The sequence below is a fragment of the Asterias amurensis genome, chromosome 14 (genome assembly GCF_032118995.1).
Source record: "Asterias amurensis chromosome 14, ASM3211899v1".
In the NCBI taxonomy this organism is placed as follows: Eukaryota; Metazoa; Echinodermata; class Asteroidea; order Forcipulatida; family Asteriidae; genus Asterias; species Asterias amurensis.
The window spans coordinates 6,051,789-6,071,798 of NC_092661.1; the positions used below are offsets into that span (position 1 = coordinate 6,051,789).

The window sequence follows — 20,010 nt, forward strand, 5'->3', positions numbered from 1 at the left end:
TCTTTCTCGAAAAGTATGTTACTTCAGAGGGAGCCGTTTCTCACAATGTTTTATATTATCAACAGCTCTCCGTTACTCGTTACCAATTGAGGTTGTATGCTGGTAACTATTTTGAGTATTTACCAATAGTGTCCACGCGCGGCCTTTTAACGTCTAGTGAAGCAGAGTGACTAAAAAGAGTCTGAAAAACGAAATGACGTTTGCACGAAAACGAAAAAACGCATAAAATCACTAAAATAGACCCTATAGTTTGGGGCAATGGGGGAAACAAGAATATAAATAGGCCTCGTGTTGGTGAAATCGAATGAATTTTTGCTCAAATTACTCGACGGGAAAATGTATCATATTTTTCACCTTTCTCCAAGTGTTTGGATTTTCCTCCTGTTGTATTTAAATGGATGACATTGTTGCTACTGTTTTTCCGATTCGTAAGCGTTGTTATTTTCACCCTGCTTGGTGGTAGGTTGAATGACCAACATATCGATGTCGTCGTCGATTTCTTTGCCACCTCCCATGCATTTTGGCCTGTAAATAAAGATACAACTAATCAATTCAAAGTCACATTTCATCGGTAAATATTGCAACAGATATTTCAATCTGAAGGTTTGTTCATATAAAAGTGTACCACTACCAACCGTCAAGAGAAATATTTACTCGTTAGAAAGGCTCTGGACACGTGTGTTAATATTGTCAAAGACTATGTATTCTCACTTGGTGTATCAAAATAATGCATAAAATAACAAAGCTTTGGGGCTCAATTGGTCATCGAAGTTAATAATGAAGAAGAAAATATAGATAGAAAAACACCAATGTTGCACAACATTGTGTGCTTTCAGATGCATAATAAAAGGCGTCAGCAGTCTCTAACTATTAATTGAGTGAGGAGTTACAAATTTCTCAATTAACTATACGTTTTTTCAGAGGGAGCCGTTTCTCGGAATGTTTTATGCCATTAACAGATATAAGTTTTTAACCTAATAATTATTTTGAGTAATGCCATAAGTACTGCCATATTAAACAGTAATAACTTGAAGATCTCCTATAAATCACCATTGCTTACCAAACAAGTTGGAATTAAGTGAACTGAGAATACTGAAATAAGCGAACTGAGAATACTGAAATAAGCGAACTGAGAATACTGAAATAAGCGAACTGAGAATACTGAAATAAGCGAACTGAGAATACTGAAATAAGCATTATTAATAATAATACTATCTTAATATTTATCAGTATAAATCACAATGGAACTGACTGGGTAAATTTTATATGATTTTGGGGTTGAACAAATAATTCACTAAGAGTGGTATTCGAACCAACGACCTCCGACTTATGACGTGCATGACGTCACTACGAGAGCGGTGAGTGATCGTTCGGTTAGCTCTCGTCAGGGGCTCACCCGAGTGAGCACCGCGGGGTAGACCAGGGAAGGTAATCGAACGCAATCAGTAATCCCTTGTAATTGCTTATTTTTCACATAGGAGAATTGATGTCACTTAGCATATAATAGGCGTGCTGTACCTTCTTTCTCACATGGGTGCAAGATATGCTTAGAGACCTCTCGCACGAGAACGGGATTTGACTCCGTCTACTGTGTGCCCCTTCCTCTCACCCTGTACAAATGCTCATATCCGCGCCCCATGCCTCTGTTACCCGTGATCTCGTGCGTTGGCATGGGTTGTTCTTTACTTGTGAATGTTACGCGCTCGCGGCCCATCATCAGTGGCGGGCAAAACAACTTGTAAAATTGTTGTGTCCCGTAACTCGGTCAATTTCGAACGGATTTTTATCAAAATTAAATAAGCATCAAGATGAAGTCAACTCCTTTCTTCCGTGTAAATTTCGCTATTAAGGAGATCCGATTACATTAACACACAAAGACATACACAATTCGGCTATTCAGTAGATTATGAACAAGAATGATGAAGCGCAGCAGCAGCGTGGACGCAATTTCAGTAAGCATTTTTGGCCTTGTTATAGCGTTGATATAATTTGCCACTGTATGCAATGATCTATTGTTGTCAAAAGAGTTTCTTACTATACTAAAGGTGTCTGGTTCACTATTCACTTGACGAGATATGCTGAAGGCCACCACCACGACGGGCCGAGTAATTCAATTACATTTCGAACGTCAGTGCCCATCAGTACATACTTGCTGCAAAGGGTTGGAAATTAATAAATATGTGTGTACGTAAGTGTGTACTCCCCAATTAATATAACCCATAAAAGAACATAACTGGGATCAATGACAGTGTTGTTAAATTATTTATAGTAGTTAAAAAACAAAAGTCGGCAAAGGTTAACCCAGTTTCCGGACAGCAGCGTCTCTAACCTGACATCGTTGCCGTTCATGATAACATTTAATGGATCCGTCTTATTCGTCTCGTAGAATATTTTTCTAGGGTGGTAAATGACCACGGCCAAGCACGGCCTTAAACGGTATATTATGATCCACTCTGTAAAAATGACTCAGATGTCGCCTAATGCATTATTATGTAATGGACAGTTCAATGTGGAAAATGTTTTTTTTTCCTTCTTTTGTTCTTCTTTTTTTTCTTTTTCTTTTTAAAGGTCTATTTGCATGGTAAACTTTCAGAACACTCATTTTTAGGCAATAAAGCTATTAATACAACAATTTTGATCATACTTTAGACTAATATGTATCCTTTTGCGCGAAATGGTAGTTTAAAACATCACTTTATTTGTAATTTTTAACAAAGATTACAAAAAATGGTACATTGGCTAATTTCAAACAGGAGTAACTCAGCAACGCGATACACCCAAAAGCTCGATACCAAATAACTGCTGCTGGTTTCCAGCCATATAACTCAATTCTTTAAAATGTCAAAATCTGACTCATTTTTTACAGAGCGGGTCACACAATATAAACACTCGGGCGTTAACTGTTCGCGTCACAAAGTAGTCACATGGATCATAATATGTATGAATAATCGATATTGCTCGTTTCGTCTGATGGACCGCCAGGAACGACCCCGTTTAAAACAAAAGTTCCTGACGTCAGAAATCGAAACCTTTTGTTTTTCATTACATAAAAACATCTTATACCAAGTTCCAAATTCGTTTGCTCTGGTTGACATTTTTCCTAAACCTTTCTAACAAACTCGGGCAATGCATTATTAAAAGCAACGAATATAAACAACTATGGGTGGAGTTAACCAAAAATGTAGCTATCAAGTTGTGATAGATTTAGGGTTGAACAAGGACTATCATCTACAGAGGCCAATCCGTTCCTCAAACAAATTGAGCAAACATATAAACTACCCCAATTTGTGACATTGTCAGTTTCTCAGTTACCGAGATAGATCGGATATTTTTGACAGGACAGAAGCACAGACCAACCACCGGCAAAATGTACGGGCAACCTAATAGTCTCCCTTGTTTCCAACTCCAAAACATTGACTTGACGAGAAGAAAACTTACTTTCCAAATGCTTCTCCTTCTTCCAAAGTTTCCGGGAGTATTTTATCTTTTGTCTCTGGAAGCAGAAGGGCGAGTAAACCAGCAGCGATTGAAAGCCCTCCAAATAAGATAAAGGGGAGTGGTTCCCACAAGGACCCCAACTCCAGCATGAACGGGGACAGGATACCAGCAATACGAGCTGCAGTGGAAGATATTCCCATTCCAGCACTCCTGAGTGGAAAAATCAAGTTAAATGAGTTTATAAATTATAAAATAGGGCTTTAGTAATCGTGGTATCTTTTAAATAGACGTGGATCCTGATTAAAAACGACTGGAGCTACATGTGGGACTCAAGACTCAAGTGGAGAAATCAAGTTAAAGGAGTCTTATAAATTATAAATAGGGCTTCAGTAATCGTAGTTGTCTTTTAAATAGACGTGGATCTTGATTAAAAATGACTGGAGCTGCATGTGGGACTCTTACAGTACCTGCCGCTTGCAGTCACTTTGGGTCGTCTATGTTGATTTGATTTCAATAAACAGCTTACTTCGAACAGAACAACTTACCTGACAGGCGTTGGGTAAATTTCACCCGAGACAACAAAAATGATCGCAAACGAAGCTGCAATGCAAAACTTGCCGATCATCGCGATTATTGTCCGCGCTGTCCCCATATCTGATGGAAACAAAAAGACACTGATTTTATTTTTGAGATTAAATTCATAAAAAATGCAATCTGCCATCATTGGTTCAATTTGAGTAATTTAGATAGTATTTAAAGTTTATAACTATGTTTATTTATTGGTTGTTCTGATTTGACATAGTCATTTGAACAGCTATTGTCACGAGTCAGCTGGGTCACGAGAAAATAGTAAAAAACCGAAACACGATATATGCATGGCATCGATGCAAAAAGAAAAGAATAAAACGCTTACTGAGCTTTATCCAAACGGGAAATTTGTTTCAGTTATTTCTCATCAAAAATTACATTCTTCAGACAAAGATATTTCAAGGGATGTTTTCTAATATCATCACCATGTAGGTTTTATGTTAATCTGTGATCTTCACAATTTTTGTTTCTTACCAACTCTGTAATGTTCATTTATTAAATACTTGTACAATAATAAATGTAAAACTATTGTTTTTACCGTAACACACTGGACGACGTTTATGGGGCGCCATTTGCCCATTAACGATTGTATTGTACTTTTTTTGACAAATAGAAAGTGTTGCCAGATCCTTGTTATGAATTATATACCAGTATTACTTTTTAGTGTTTAAGTTTATGGTTTACAAACCATGACCATGCGAGTAAACATTTATAAACCATAAAAATTGAACCATCAAAATCATGAATTTTAAACCATGAAAATTGAGGCATAAAAACGTGGTTTATAAACCATGATTAGTAAATGTCGATTTGGCAAAACACGTCGGAAAAGTGCTAAAAACAATTTTAATTACGTCAGCATGAAATATATTATTGTGCGTTTTTTTGGGTTGTTTTATTTTTACAAACACATGGTTCCGAAAATGTGAATATATTTTGAATTGTTTTAACAAAAACTCAACTTTTCAAAATAAGTTTAATTTTAGCTTCTAACATACACAAATAATTTTGAAGCAAAATGTTTTTGCTAAGAGTTATTCCAGGCCATTCATAGGCAACGTTGATTACCTTGATATTGAAATCCTACGCGAGAGCGGACCTATAGTTGGTAAATATAGCTATTATGGGCTATATTCATTACCTTTCCTTGATGTACTCAATTAACGCTCCGTACTTTTATACTTAACCTGACTTTGAGATAACGACCCCCTAACCTTTGACATGCCCTAATTTTAATTAAGTGAACCTAGAAAACCTAAACTTGATTTTCACTCTGTTACTGACTCTAAAACTGGTTGTGATACCAAAAGTGGACATTAACCGTACAAACTGACGGGGATGGCCAATATCTAATATCAATGTACAAGTTAGACATCCACTGTACAAAACGCCATGGACCCCCGTCACAGCGTGCAACAATTGTATAATGTACAAACCTATGGGAATGCCACTTTCCAACATCGTTGTACATTCACTATGTACAAACTATATTATGAGAATGTCCAATATCCAATATCGATGTACACGGTAGACATTCACTGTACAAACCTACGGGAGTGGTGTCCACTAATATCAAGGTAGACATTCACTGTTCAAACCTACGGGAGTGGTGTCCACTAATATCAAGGTAGACATTCACTGTACAAACCTACGGGAGTGGTGTCCACTAATATCAAGGTAGACAATCACTGTACAAACCTACGGGAGTGGTGTCCACTAATATCAAGGTAGACATTCACTGTACAAACCTACGGGAGTGGTGTCCACTAATATCAAGGTAGACATTCACTGTTCAAACCTACGGGAGTGGTGTCCACTAATATCAAGGTAGACATTCACTGTACAAACCTACGGGAGTGGTGTCCACTAATATCAATGTACCGGGTGTACCATGTACATATGAATATATGCGGCCATTATATCTGAGACAATAGAAAATACTTAGACTTTCAACAACAAAAAACTTTAAAAGGGGAACACTGGTCTTGTAAAAAAATTGCGATGTGTGATGAACGATGCAGCTGCTGAGCAGCTAGCTGCTATGATTGTAATACAGACGCCAATGGAAGCATTGCAAATCTTGGCGTTCACCGCGCTGGGGAAAAATCGCTTCCTGCCAAGCATCCCCTTGTCGTCAAATTGTGGGATGACTGGATTAATTTGTGAATTTATGTTCCCCATTTATTAAAGACAGTGGACATTATCGGTAATTGTCAAAGTCCAGTCTTCTCACTTGGTGTATCTCAACATATGCATAAAATAACAAACCTGTGAAAATTTGAGCTCAATCGGTCATCGAACTTGCGAGATAATAATAAAAAAAAAACACCCTTGTCACACGAAGCTGTGTGCGTTTAGATGGTTGATTTCGAGACCTCAAGTTCTAAATCTGAGGTCTCGAAATCAAATTCGTGGAAAATTACTTCTTTCTCGAAAACTATGGCACTTCAGAGGGAGCCGTTTCTCACAAAGTTTTATACCATCAACCTCTTCCCATTACTCGTCACCAAGAAAGGTTCTATGCTAATAATTATTTTGAGTAATTACCAATAGTGTCCAGTGCATTTAAGCCAAAACAAAAACCTACCCATGAAAGCAGTAATAACACACGCTACACCACCAACCAGCATGTTTCCACTCAGATTGATGCGTCGGCCTACATATTGCATAGCAGTAATACAATACACATAGGATGGAAATTCAATAACACCCGAAATGACGGAGGCCAAGTAGTCATCAACACCAAGATTAGACGTGCTTAGACCTAATCCATAATAAACCATACTGTTTACGAACCTGGGAAAACAAAAAGAAAACAATTGTTTTAGTACTAGTGTGGAAGCAAAAACATCTGTCCCTAATTATTATGGGAAAATATAATTAGCTGTTGCAAACAACCTATCAACCAAAAGGACCGATGTGCAAAAATAGTAAATGGCCTGACGTTTCGACACATTAGAGTCGTTCTCGAAGGCTACTTGAACTAGCCTTATTTATTTTGACACGACCCGAGTGTCAAAGTAAGGAAATGAAGAATGATATTTTGCCTATTTTGGATGACAATGATAACAAGTAAACTCCTATGAAATTACAGAGTAATACACCGCTAAGAAAAGTTAAGAGAGGAAAAGAAAAAAATGGCGCGCTGAATGGTCGCCCAACTTAACTTTCTTCCAAACAAAATAATATGCAAATCACCAAAGCGTGAGCACTGATGGCGCACTTGGGTTTCCTACATAGACCTTTCCGCAAATACCATTGCGCAAGCGCAGACTGTTGAATGAGGTGCAATGTGGGATAGATATGGATCAAATTTGTACACCAGCTAGACCATAATGCACCTAATCCCAAGCTTTACGCGCGCGCCCCAGTATTTGCGAAAAGGTCTAGCCTTCGGCTCGGGCCTTTATCACACTGCAACGACCCTGTCGGTTTGAACTCGTCGCTACCCTTTCATTCCTTTATTATTTGCTTCTTTGCGCTCATAATACAGCATAATTCAGTCCATGTTCTTACCAGTTAAACATCAGATTCAATGTTTTAGCACGCATGTTTGGAGTTTTAAAAAGTCCAGCTGCTGTTTGCTGTCCTCCTACCGTCGATTGTTCCTGGAGATTAATAATAACAACTGCATTTAGCACTTTCTTCACTGAACGGAAAGGTGCCGTAAAACAACACATGTAAAGTACCTTGTGCACTTTAGCCTTGATCAAGGCGCTACAGCCAGCCGCGATCTGCAAAATCCCAGTCCCCATCACTGAATTCCGCCAGCGCACCCCCATACATAACACAGTGCATATAATACGTGTACTACATACAGCGTATGTACACATACTTACTGTACATGTACATGTACCATCTGTATACGGTACACTTACGGTACATGGGTACCTCCCAAGTAGCGGGCCACGTGTATGAGGTTGAAAATACAAAGACACGCCAGCGCACCCCCATACATAACACAGTGCATATAATACGTGTACTACATACAGCGTATGTACACATACTTACTGTACATGTACATGTACCATCTGTATACGGTACACTTACGGTACATGGGTACCTCCCAAGTAGCGGGCCACGTGTATGAGGTTGAAAATACAAAGACACGCCAGCGCACCCCCATACATAACACAGTGCATATAATACGTGTACTACATACAGCGTAAGTACACATACTTACTGTACATGTACATGTACCATCTGTATACGGTACACTTACGGTACATGGGTACCTCCCAAGTAGCGGGCCACGTGTATGAGGTTGAAAATACAAAGACACGACCGTTCTCACGACTACGCTATACTGTTCTCGCTGTACAATGTATGGTAATGTACATTTGTGTATGCACTGCATGCGTGTGCCGCGAACCGGGCCGGGGAACAGTACGTCAACAGCCTTGATCAAGGCTATGTGCACTTATGGTTCAAGACTAGTGATATCCAACGTCATTGTCGACGCAAGTAATTATGCACGGGCTAAAGTCGTGAAATCGCACTTAGATTTTCTTATAAAACTACGAGCGTTGATAGTGCAATTAACGAGTGCCTCAAACGTTTATTACCCCCCCCCCCCTCCCCCCCCAAAAAAAAAAAAAAAAAAATGTATAATTGAAATGAAACAGCTTATAAAGTTGTACCCGGACGAAAAAATTAATGGTAAATGCCTAAAATTAATTCCAATTTTATCAAGTAATTGTAGGCATTTAGTAAGTAATTGTAGGCATTTAGTAAGTAATTTTAGGCATTTAGTCTACTCTCTTGCTTCCTATTATGAAACAGAGCAGATTTTCGTTACTGTTGAGGACGTCACATGAGACGGAAGAATAGCTATGAACTTTGAAGCCTTACTCTTGCAGCTTTTATAGCTTGGGGTGAAAATGCATCTTCAGGGAAGTCTTTCTTGTTAACTTTAGCGATTTGTCGGAGTGTTGTTTCAGCTTGTCGGTATCTTCCCTTAGAGACTTGCCATCGGGCAGACTCAGGCATGTGGCTGCACAAACAAGAATATTAAAAGAGCGGAATTTAACAGATTGGTTCTATATATTTAAAGGCAGTGGACACTATTGGTAATTACTCAATGATTAGCTTAAAACCTTACCTGGTAACGAATATTTGGGAGCGGTTGATAGTGTAAAACATTGTGAGACACATTGTGCGAGTAAATTTTCCACGAATTTGATTTCGAGACCTCAGAACTAGATTTTGATGTCTCGAAATCAAGCATCTGAAAGCACACATTTTCGTGTGACACAGGTGTTTTTTCGACTCTAGCCTCTTTGCTGCAGGCTTTTACAAAATTGAATGATCTTTGTAACACAATGAAATGCTTAAAATAACTCGTGACAATTACTTCGGTGTTTCCTAAACTGATGTGTGGACAACCATATAAGTTGATACAAAATTCCAACTGTGCGGGCCAAGAAAAAAAAATGTTATCATTTGCCCACAAAACAGCTGTAAAATCATTGTAAACATAAATGACGTTTATTTCAGTATCTCATATAACCTGGTTTACCCCTTCGTAACAAATATGTGGGACAGGGATACAGTGCAATTGTACAACAATTACTTACAAGTAAAGTAAGAAGTAAAGGGCTGTTGGTGCTGCTATACAGAGTTGAAGAAGTCTCCAAGTGCGAATGAGGTAGGCCAATAGCGGGAGGAGAGTCAATCCAGTGGCGAAGAAGAACTGAATTGAGATACCAACTAAAACACGTCTGCTTGTGCCCACATACTCGGTTACTGAGGAGACAACCAATAACTTGTCATTAATGTTTGTGAGCTTTGGTTAAAAGCTTCCGACATTAAACTGGTAACCTGACTTCGAGACAGGATACCCTTAACCTTTGACATGCCCTAAATTATTTTGACTTTCAAAAACGCCTGCCAATACCTAATTATTACATTCATTCTAATAGGACAAAGTGAACATATATATTTCAGTTTTGTTGTCATGTTGCTGAAATTATTGAAAAGGAAGTTCAGTTCCAACTATTTGCTAACCTTAAAGTCACCTGGCAGTAGTATTTTGTCAAAATAAAGCTTTTGTCACTAAAATATGTGTTTTGATGAGTGGAATATGAATAAACAATTAACTACGGTTTAAGAAAATTTGTTTCCATGTTATTTACAAATTTGAAAAAGCCCGACCCGAGAGGGCGCTGTTCGTTACGTCAATCGAGGCGCGATGAATAGCATGCAGTGCCAACACGTTAGGCATTTGCTCCTTTAGGTTCGTTACGTCTTCCAGGTACCGTCTTCGACTTCCCCACTAGCTGGAAAAATTGTTTGGATGGCGTCATGTTTTAGAAAAGAACTTTTCTCTTCATGTCAATGTAGTGTTTTCCGGATTCTCGAAGCACGACGGCTCGAAGTGTTTGCTGCACAGCGCTGGAAAAGACGTCGAAACTGACCCCATCTTTAGTTGTTTTGATGCATCCAGCAGCAATACACCTGGTCGACATTGCCGGAAAAATGCAAGGAAAAAAACTTTTTCGAAACGTACAAACTCACGACTAGGACTTGAATGAACTTGCACGTACGTGTGTTCGATGTTCGATCGAGGCAAAGTCTGCCTCGATTTACATCACAAAAGGGGTAGGCGGAGTCACCCCACACAACTTTATTCATTTTGTTTAACATATAAATCGTTAAAAACAATTACTCAAAAAACTGTTTTATTGTTCAGAAACATACACTCTTATGTTTTAAGAAAAAACAAGTTATAATTCTAGGTGACTTTAATAACCATAACATATGTTGACAGTTTTTCAATTTGCTTTCGTTCAAGAATCACTTTACTCAGTCTTGTCTGCATTGTGGTATTGATGATTTTTGTGAAGCATGACGTTGTTGGCTCTCGTTTTATTGACGTATATCCTGACCACGCAGCCCTACGACCTTGCGAAGACAATGCCGATCATCCCGATCTCACAACTATTGGAAAGTTAAAGATTCGACAAAACATGTATTATTTCTACAACTGTAATGCCTCTACGTCCATAGTGTTTCTGACTCGCCGCCACTACGATTTCACCTAGACCAATGCCGACCAGCGGTTTTCTACTTAGAAATAGTTGCCGACGGTGCTGCGTTTTAATTACGATCACAGACTTCTCACCAATGCTACCACACTGTTTGTACGTATGACTTTTGCCCCACTAATACCCCGTTCACACAGCACTACGACCTTACGAAAATCATGCCGATCACCCGATCTAAAAAAGAATTATCAAATCGGGGCACACTCGCCGTCAAAATCCATAAATTTTGCAAATTACAGTCTAAATCACGACTGTACTGCGATGCTTCTACGTCAAAAGCGTTGCTGACTCGATGCCACGACGGTTACACCAGACCTAGTCTCACGCATTAGGCGTGAGACTCACGCATTTGGGCTCTGTCTCCCCCTCACACGCACAACAACCATTTTCTTACGCATTGGGACCAGACTGGGAAAAAATAAAAATTAACGACAATGCGTTTCCAAATCGCGCTCGTGTGTACAAAAACGCAATATACAATGTTTGTACAAACAGAGCGCAAATTAGCAGATTGCGCACGATTTGGTTCTCCTAGCAGGTTCAGCTAAAATTGGGCAGAGCGCAAAACGCTTATTGCGCACAAGTTTTTCCCGATTCGTTTAGCAAATTCGTTAAATGCGCTCCACTAGCGAAGACGTGAGCGGAGGATTTTGGACATCTTTTTTAGTCGATTTTTTTTATTTTGGAAGGAAATAACCTGACACAATCGTACCTCCAAAATAACTATCAACATATCTTGTGTACCTCATGTGAGTTTTAATTATTCTGAAGAGGTTTTTGATGCATTTTGGAACACTTTTTTTCACTATTAAATTTCTGCAATTTTTTTTTTTCATTTTAGTTAAAAAAATTATAAAAAGTTGGGCGGCGATTCGAAATGCCTTCTAAAACTGGCAATTTTTTTTCCGGGGGGGGGGGGGGGGGGTAGTGGTGAGCTTCGAAAAATCTCACGACGTACAGGATCATACTACTTTGTTACACAAACCTATTTGAAGACTGTAAGACGATACCACTACGCTGGTGCTGACCATATTACGCTTCTAGTACGACTTGTGGCGATGTCTGTTATCCCGCTCGCACAGCACTATGACCTTGAGAAGATCGTGCCAATCACCCTGATCTTAAGAAATTGTCAAGTCGGGGTATGATCGCCGTCAAAATCAAGCAATTTGGAAAATTTAAGACTCCACCTAACTTTACTGTTTCTACGCAAAAAGTGTTCTGACTCGCTGCCACATACGATTACTGACGAAAACACCAAGAACAATGCCGACCAAGCGGTTTTCTACTTCGAAATAGTTGCCGATGGTGCTGCGTTTTGATTACAACCACATAGATCTCACCACGATGCTACCACGCTGCTTGTACGATAATGGCGTTCCCACAAGACTTTGCCCCGCAAATTGTCGGCCACGAACCGGCTACGCTTATTTTGAACATGTTCAAAATAGTCGTAGGGAGAGCTTGTACCTTCCCGACCTAGGGGTACCCACTTATACAATTTAAGATTCGAACTGCCTCTAAGTACTGGTCAATCTCGGTGGTCCAGGGTCTAGTTGGTAAGACACTGCACTAGATTTGAAAAGATCATGAGTTCGAATCCCACCCCGAGTTATATACGTGTGATTTGTTCCATAGAACTCGGGAAATCGTACTGCGTTTACAGTGCTGACACACATCGCGATGTCGGTATGAGGGTAAAGCCAAAATAATAATGTTCATGGTTACAACACTTCTTAACCTCAATCTTGCCGCTTTATATAACTTACCTAGCACATATGCAACAAGATAAGCTCCCATTCCACCAGCAGCTACAATAAACCTTAAAACTAGATATACAGCTGCATAGGGAGAAGCTATGTTTGCAAGACCGCCAAGGAGAAACAAAGATGCGCCAATGTAGATGGTTGGCTTGCGTCCAATCCTGATGAGAAAAGGCATACCACGTGATTTTAAACCAATAAGCGAAACAACAATTCAACTGTTAACTTGTTTACTTTCCTTTCTTGGCATAATGACCCGACTCAGTAATACATAATGGGCCGAAATCATAAAAAGTAGCAATTGCTTTTGTTTAAGCTTTTGCTTTACACATCTTGCATCTTGCATCTTGCATTGTTGTACTCTCCCATAAGCAAACACCTTCATACATACAAATAAGCAGTTACTAGCAAGCACAAGCTATAGTTTTAAGCAAAAGCAAAAGTTGACTTTACAGTAAGCTGACTTAGTATTACATAGTAAGCTGATTTACAGTAAGCTGACTTGATATTACATAGTAAGCTAACTTTGCAGTAAGCTGACTTGATATTACATAGTAAGCTGAATTAACAGTAAGCTGACTTGATATTACATAGTTAGCTGAGTTTACAGTAAGCTGACTTAGTATTAAATAGCAAGCTGACTTTACAGTAAGCAGACTCAGTATGATATAGTAAGCTGACTTTATAGTAAGCTGACTTGATATTACATAATAACCTGACTTTACAGTAAGCTGGATCAGTATGATATAGTAAGCTGACTTAATAGTAAGCTGAATTGGTATTACATATAGTAAGGTGACTTTACAGTAAGCTGACTTAGTATTACATAATAAGCTGACTTTACAGTAAGCTGACTTGATATTATAATAAGCTGACTTTACAGTAAGCTGAATTGATATTACATAGTAAGCTGACTTTACCGTCAGCTGACTTAGTATTATAGTAAGCTGACTTTACAGCAAGCTGAATTGATATTACACAGTAAGCTGACTTTGCAGTAAGCTGACTGTATTACATAATAAGCTGACTTTACAGTAAGCTGAATTGATATTACATAGTAAGCTGACTATACAGAATAAGCTGACATAGTATGACAGACTGAAAATAACCTTTTAAAATTGAAAAAGAAAATTGTCACCTTGATAAATTAATGCCCCAGTGGTTTTCCAAATAAAGGGCCAATGTACCAAAACAAAAGGACAAAAAGAAGTAGCCAAAATATTAAAAACAGCACCAGAACAAACGTCGCACACAAGCAGCACGATGAGACTTACCAATCTGCAACAGAACCGAAGAAAAACGAGCCACATAGAAGCCCGCCAAAGTACACAGACTGCAGAAAACTTGCGGCTGCTTGGCTTTCACACACCAACTCGTACTGAAAGAAATGAAATAAAACTCTGGTTTTGGACATTGATTTACGAAAGTGATTTTTCTGTCGTTATTTTGAATTCTTATCCGTCCTAACAACTTATTATCTTGCAATAGTACCAAATGATTTAGGAAAGCGTTATCAAAGTCCAGTCGAGAAGATACGAGAGAGTGGACCAAGCATTCAGTTGTCTTGCGAGTAAGGTACTTGCAGACGTGTGACAGATTATGCTGCCGTAAACGAACACCTTTGCAATTGGAGGGAATGTCAGCACCCAGGTTGCGGAACCTTGGGGGTGATTTCTGAATCTCCATTTTGGATGGGTCTATAGACGATGTGACCTCTGACGTCACACGAAAACCATAACATGATTCGCGCGCATACCGCCGGGCAAAACCTTTGTGTTTTGGCAGCCAGCTAGAAAGTGTACGCAATCTTACAGTGACTATACGCAACTCTTTGCCCGGCGAAACATGACGTATATATATTGTCAACAGAGGGCGGTTTTGAATGTAAACATAGGTCACATCGTCTATAGGTTTTAACAAATTGATTTTTTTTTGCAAGTTTGTTGAATTATAAGATACACTCCTTTTACAAAGCACATATGCTGCCAATCGAGTTAATGTATAAATTTGGTTCCAGGCCTGTGACCATGGTTTTTAGTTAGTCTACCCGATAGCCTACACACTTCGATCTTGTCTTTGTACTGCAAAATTCAAGTCTCTTCTCAAAACTTATCTTATGTCACAGGTTTTCAATGACTAATTTTGTTGTGTCTGTTTTTCTTTGTGTTGTGTTTTGTTTTTGTTTTGTTTTTGGTTTTACTGCGCCTTGAACACCCAGCAGGGTGGATATGTGCGCATTACAAGTCTTATTATTATTATTATTATTACACTATTGCCTGAAATAGCGCCCTCTTGCAGTTAACCTCCGTCATTAGCCTACGATCACAGATTGGGACACTAATCAATGGTTTGTACACACCCTTTGGCGAATTAGCTCATAGGTGGACGGAACACTCTGATTGGTCAGAATCTCCGATGCCTTCATTAAAATGCACATTCAAACTTAAAAGTTTATTCCCTAGGAAATAACACAGAATTACAACATTGCTGCACGATGTAACATCTGTTAGAAAACACACACAAACCAGGGCCCAATTTCATAGAGCTGCTTAACGGTTGATTTTGTGCTTAACGGGTGCACCTAGCAAGTTTTTCACTTCATAGCCTTGCTTAAGCAAGGTTTTTTGCTTAAAACGGCGAGGCAAGCAAGAAAAAAGGGTCCTTAAAGCCCCATTGCTTAAGCACCCTGTTTAAGCGCCGGGCCCAGTTTCAAAGAGCTGCATCCCGTAACGGTCGATTTTGTGCTTAACGGGCGCACCTAGCAAATTTTTCATTTCATACCCTTGCTTAAGCAAGGTTTTTTGCTTACATAGGTAAGCAAACAAAAGGGGTCCTTAAAGCCTCTATTTTGCTTAAGCACCCTATTCATACAGCGCATAGTGCAACACTCATTGCAAACGATGTGATTGTGCCGGCATAGCGGTGATTTTGTATAGTAGGTGTAGCGAATAAACGAGTGTCTAAAATGCTTCAGGGGTCGATTTAACTAACGCGTTTTGGTCATCGCAAACGCCGAAATCGATCGCTAAAATCGATCGCAAAGTCTAAAATCCATCGCAACTTAGCGATGGATTTTTAGCCGACGATTTCACTAAAACTTAACGATGAATATACTCGTCGCAAAGTTTTATTTAGCGATGACAATCTTGCGATGACATGTTAGTAGTCGCAAAGTAAAAGTTCATCGCAAACTTATGATACATTGCGCCATTATGTGCTTATAGTTATAGCGGTGTACGTTTTGAAGTATAAATTGCCCGTGATTTAGAGTAAAATTACCTGGTAGACTCAGATTGCCGATGACAACTATCAGCGACGCAACTGCAGCAAAGAGCCCCTTAATAACGGTAAAAAGGAGATACTATATGGGTTCGATTATTTTAACCATCATTTTTAGAATGTATTGGCAAATTGACAGTGTGAAGCTTAGTATTATTTCTTCCTCCATGGTATTATTAGACAGATATGTCAGAATTTTCATCAATCCCACCGTTACAACAGATTTACGAAAACTGTTTATTCAAATCTAAAGTTATAAGAGAGGCCGTAGGCCTATAAATGATTTAACCCTTTGTAAATGAGTGCCTAAACATCGTCCACAATAGTTCGTGTGCACCAAAATGACAATGATTTACATATAAACTGCACAATGCCATTTCATTTCGAGCGACGACCGACGATTTTGTTGCGGGATGTCAAAGGTCACTACTTTTAGCCTCGTACAAAAACTTTATTTCCCTTTTAACGTCATCGCAATTGCGATGACTTTAGTTAAACGCAGAATTAGCGACATCGCAATTGCGATGGATTTGAGGTTTGCGATCTCATCGCAAGTGTGTTAGCGATGATCGCCAAAGACGTTGGTGAAATCGGCCCCAGCATCATGCTGTACAATGTAATATCTTCTTGTTTACTTTCAAGTTAGTGTGTAAACCTTTCGAGGGGCACTTTGAACCATTACAAATAATACATATCAGACACAGAAGGTGATGCATTTTTTTATCGCCACTCGAGTGCACTCCGCATTTATTTCGCCCGCCATTTTGTCAGCACCTTCTTCTTTTTCGCTTAAGCAAACGATCTAAAATGTTGCGCGCGCAGTTTGTTTACGTGCTTAAGCTAGCAACCGCTGGTGAAATAGGTTTACGCTTAAGCAATTTTTGTTGCTACGTTAAGCCAACATATTTGCTTACCGTTAAGCAGCCCTAGACCATGCACACAGTGCAAAATACACTGCCTTCTTCTGTTTTGCTTAAGCAAACGATCTAAAATCTCCGCGCGCAGATAGTTTACGTGCTTAAGCTCGTGTACGTTTAGCATGGAATCCGAATGGTTTTAAGCAATTATTTTTGCTACGTTAAAGCCATTGGACCCTTTCGGTAAACAGTGTTGTCCAAGGCCCACACTTTGTGTACCACAACTTCTATATCAAATAACAAACCTGTGAAAAGTTAGGCTCAATCGGTCATCGGAGTCGGAAGAAAACAACGGAAAAACCCACCCTTGTTTCCGCGCGTTTCGCCGTGTCATGACATGTGTTTAAAATAAATCCGTAATTCTCGTTAACGAGAAATTATATTGTTTTGCTGTTTTCTCAAAAAAAAGTAAAGCATTTCATGGAATAATATTTCAAGAGAAGTCTTTCACCATTGCCTTCTGTAAACCCTGTAAGTTATTTGTAAATCTGTGAACTTTTATTTTTTTTTCTGAACCGAAAGGGTCCAATGGCTTTAAGCGAAAAAATTTGCTTACCGTTAAGCAGCTCTATGAAATTGGGCCCAGGTGATTCTATAGCTTTTTTCATTCTAAATACGTAAAAAATGTTGGGAAACTCTTTAGACGGTTCCATTCAAATCAAAGTTATCACTTTCGTCAAGTTACGATCAGGTTGTTTGTCATGTGTTATATTATGCATTAATTGGTATTCCGTATAAACAAAGAGGGTCAAGTCTGAGCAAAGTTGGGGCATGTGATTAGCAAATCTGCATGGCTGATGCATAAAAATGACCTCAGTCTCAGATTCGAAATTAAGTCTAGTTATAGAACTGAAGCATGCGTTTCTGCTATTTACTTGAGCGGTTTTAAATGTTTTTTTTTTTTTTTTTTTTTTTTTTTTTTTCGGGGGGGGGGGGGGGGCACTTGTTAAGCCACTGCAGACCTTACCCATATCAGTATAATGAACGAGAGAATAAGTCAGCAGGAAAAACAATGTTTATTGGATGCATCATTTACAAATAAGGTTGCACTAGAGAAGTCCTAGTTTTTGCGAGAACTGTTTTTATGAAACCCAAAGTGTGGCGCTGATTAGATATACGTCAGTTTAACCATAAGTAGGTGTAATTTCCCGATAAAGCAACTTTTGACCTCAACTATCAAATAAATCTTACAGATTAAACAAAAACATGTTGTAGATATATGACAAGCCACTTGACCTCTTACTTGAAGTACCACTCAGTGAGGGTCCATTTACTGTATACATTTAGTTGGTAAGTGCAACTATAGCTTGGGAAAAAGACTTCGTTTTTGTCTAAGCCAAGCTGGTTTAAATGAATCCGAAAAAAATGTTTTATTTAGATTTGAATGCACGGGGAAACTCTAGATACATAAGTTTAGTGTGACAGTAGGATGTTTCACTTTGTCAAAATTGAATGAATTGAAAAAAGGGTATTTGTTTAGAGCACTGTTTTGATTACTATCTGTGAGAAATTTAGGGGGCTCTAGAACAGGTTTGTTTCAAATCGACGTTTCGATCTGGTGGTCCCCATGAGAAACGTTCTGAATACTGAAGTTTGCGTTAAGTTGCATTTGTTACTCACCTCGCTTATGATAGTAGTCTTATACTGCGTAGTGTCAAACACCCAACCATTGGAGCAGTCTATAATTTTGTTGGTATAGTCAGTTGCATTCATTCCAGGTTTGAATTCTAGCTTCCGTACATCGTACATGTGACACCTATCGTAGTCTTTCTCCCCCGTCTCCTTGTTGGTCACAATGAGCGGGATAGACGCGTTCCTCTTTGCTTTAAGACACTCCCAGTCATCGAACTGACCGGTCGTGCAATTGGCCTTATCCCAGTGGGCCACCCGACACCAGTGGTCAGTATCTGCGGCCATAAAGACCTGTGCCAGGGTGTTCATTGCTGTCATTACGCCTATTAGAGACCCAAAGAAGAAAAGCATCTTCTGCCATGTTCCAAACTCACCGATAGCCGAAAGGATATCATCGAATTTCTTGGGTGGCTTAATTTCGTTATCCGTCATTTTGAAGCTGGTTTCCCCCTTTTCCTCCCATGTAAAGAATATTGAACTGTAAACTAGAAATTGGGTGAGCGCATGAGTTCGTCAAAAATAAACGTTGGACCTTGTATCTTCACCACATGGACCTGTACAGGACTCTGATCAGGTTGGATTGTTTTTGCATTCGAAGCTGCTAAATTATATCCAAGAAAACTTTAGTTGGTTACTATCTACATGTTCATAAACCAATCACTCGGAGGTGTGTTTCAGAGCGTATCTTTGAAGGACTGATCAAATCAAACAAATTATGGAGCTGTAATCGGCGAAAGCTGAACCGACCAAGAAGCAGTAGGTCAAATCAGACCACTTTGCCGAGCTGTAATGATGATTCAAATCATAATATTTGTAATGTGTATGTATTGGGTCAAACGTGTTTGAAGTGGCTATATTTGGTGGAACTATCTTCGCAAAATATTACAAACAAATTAATTAAAGGCAGTGAACACTATTGGCAATAACTCAAAATAATTATTAGCATAAAGCCTTACTTGCACGAGTTTAAAACATTGTGTGAAACGGCACTCTCTGAAGTAACGTAGTTTTCGAGAAAGAAATACTTCTCCACAAATATGATTTCGAGACCTCTGAATTATAGATTTTGAGTTCCCGAAATCAAGCATCTGAAAGCACGCAACTAATAGTGTGACAGGGGTGTTTTTTCCATTATCTCGCAACTCATCGACGACCAATTGAGCTCAAATTTTTGCAGGTTTGTTATTTTATGCATTTGTTGAGATACACCAAGTGAGAAGACTGGTGGTCCTCGACAATATTACCAATAGTGTCAATTGTCTTTAGTCGATCGGTTTAATCTATAAAGCGTTCATAATGAATAAGGTTGTTTGCAAAATGATGCCCCTATATTCTTCCCGTTGTCGT

The 20,010-nt window shown here is 39.0% G+C and overlaps 1 protein-coding gene across 1 annotated transcript; it reads right to left on the reverse strand.

Annotated features, from left to right (window-relative positions):
• Positions 1-386: 386 nt before the first annotated feature.
• Positions 387-19,129, reverse strand: LOC139947378 (organic cation transporter protein-like). The gene is made up of 10 exons (XM_071945278.1): positions 18,652-19,129; positions 14,110-14,213; positions 12,842-12,996; positions 9,603-9,771; positions 8,878-9,019; positions 7,543-7,634; positions 6,614-6,822; positions 3,984-4,092; positions 3,439-3,648; positions 387-525 (listed from the first exon to the last, which is right to left on the reverse strand). Exons 1-10 carry the CDS (start codon positions 19,093-19,095, stop codon positions 411-413), a joined length of 1,749 nt encoding a protein of 582 aa, XP_071801379.1. The 5' UTR covers positions 19,096-19,129; the 3' UTR covers positions 387-410.
• Positions 19,130-20,010: the final 881 nt, after the last annotated feature.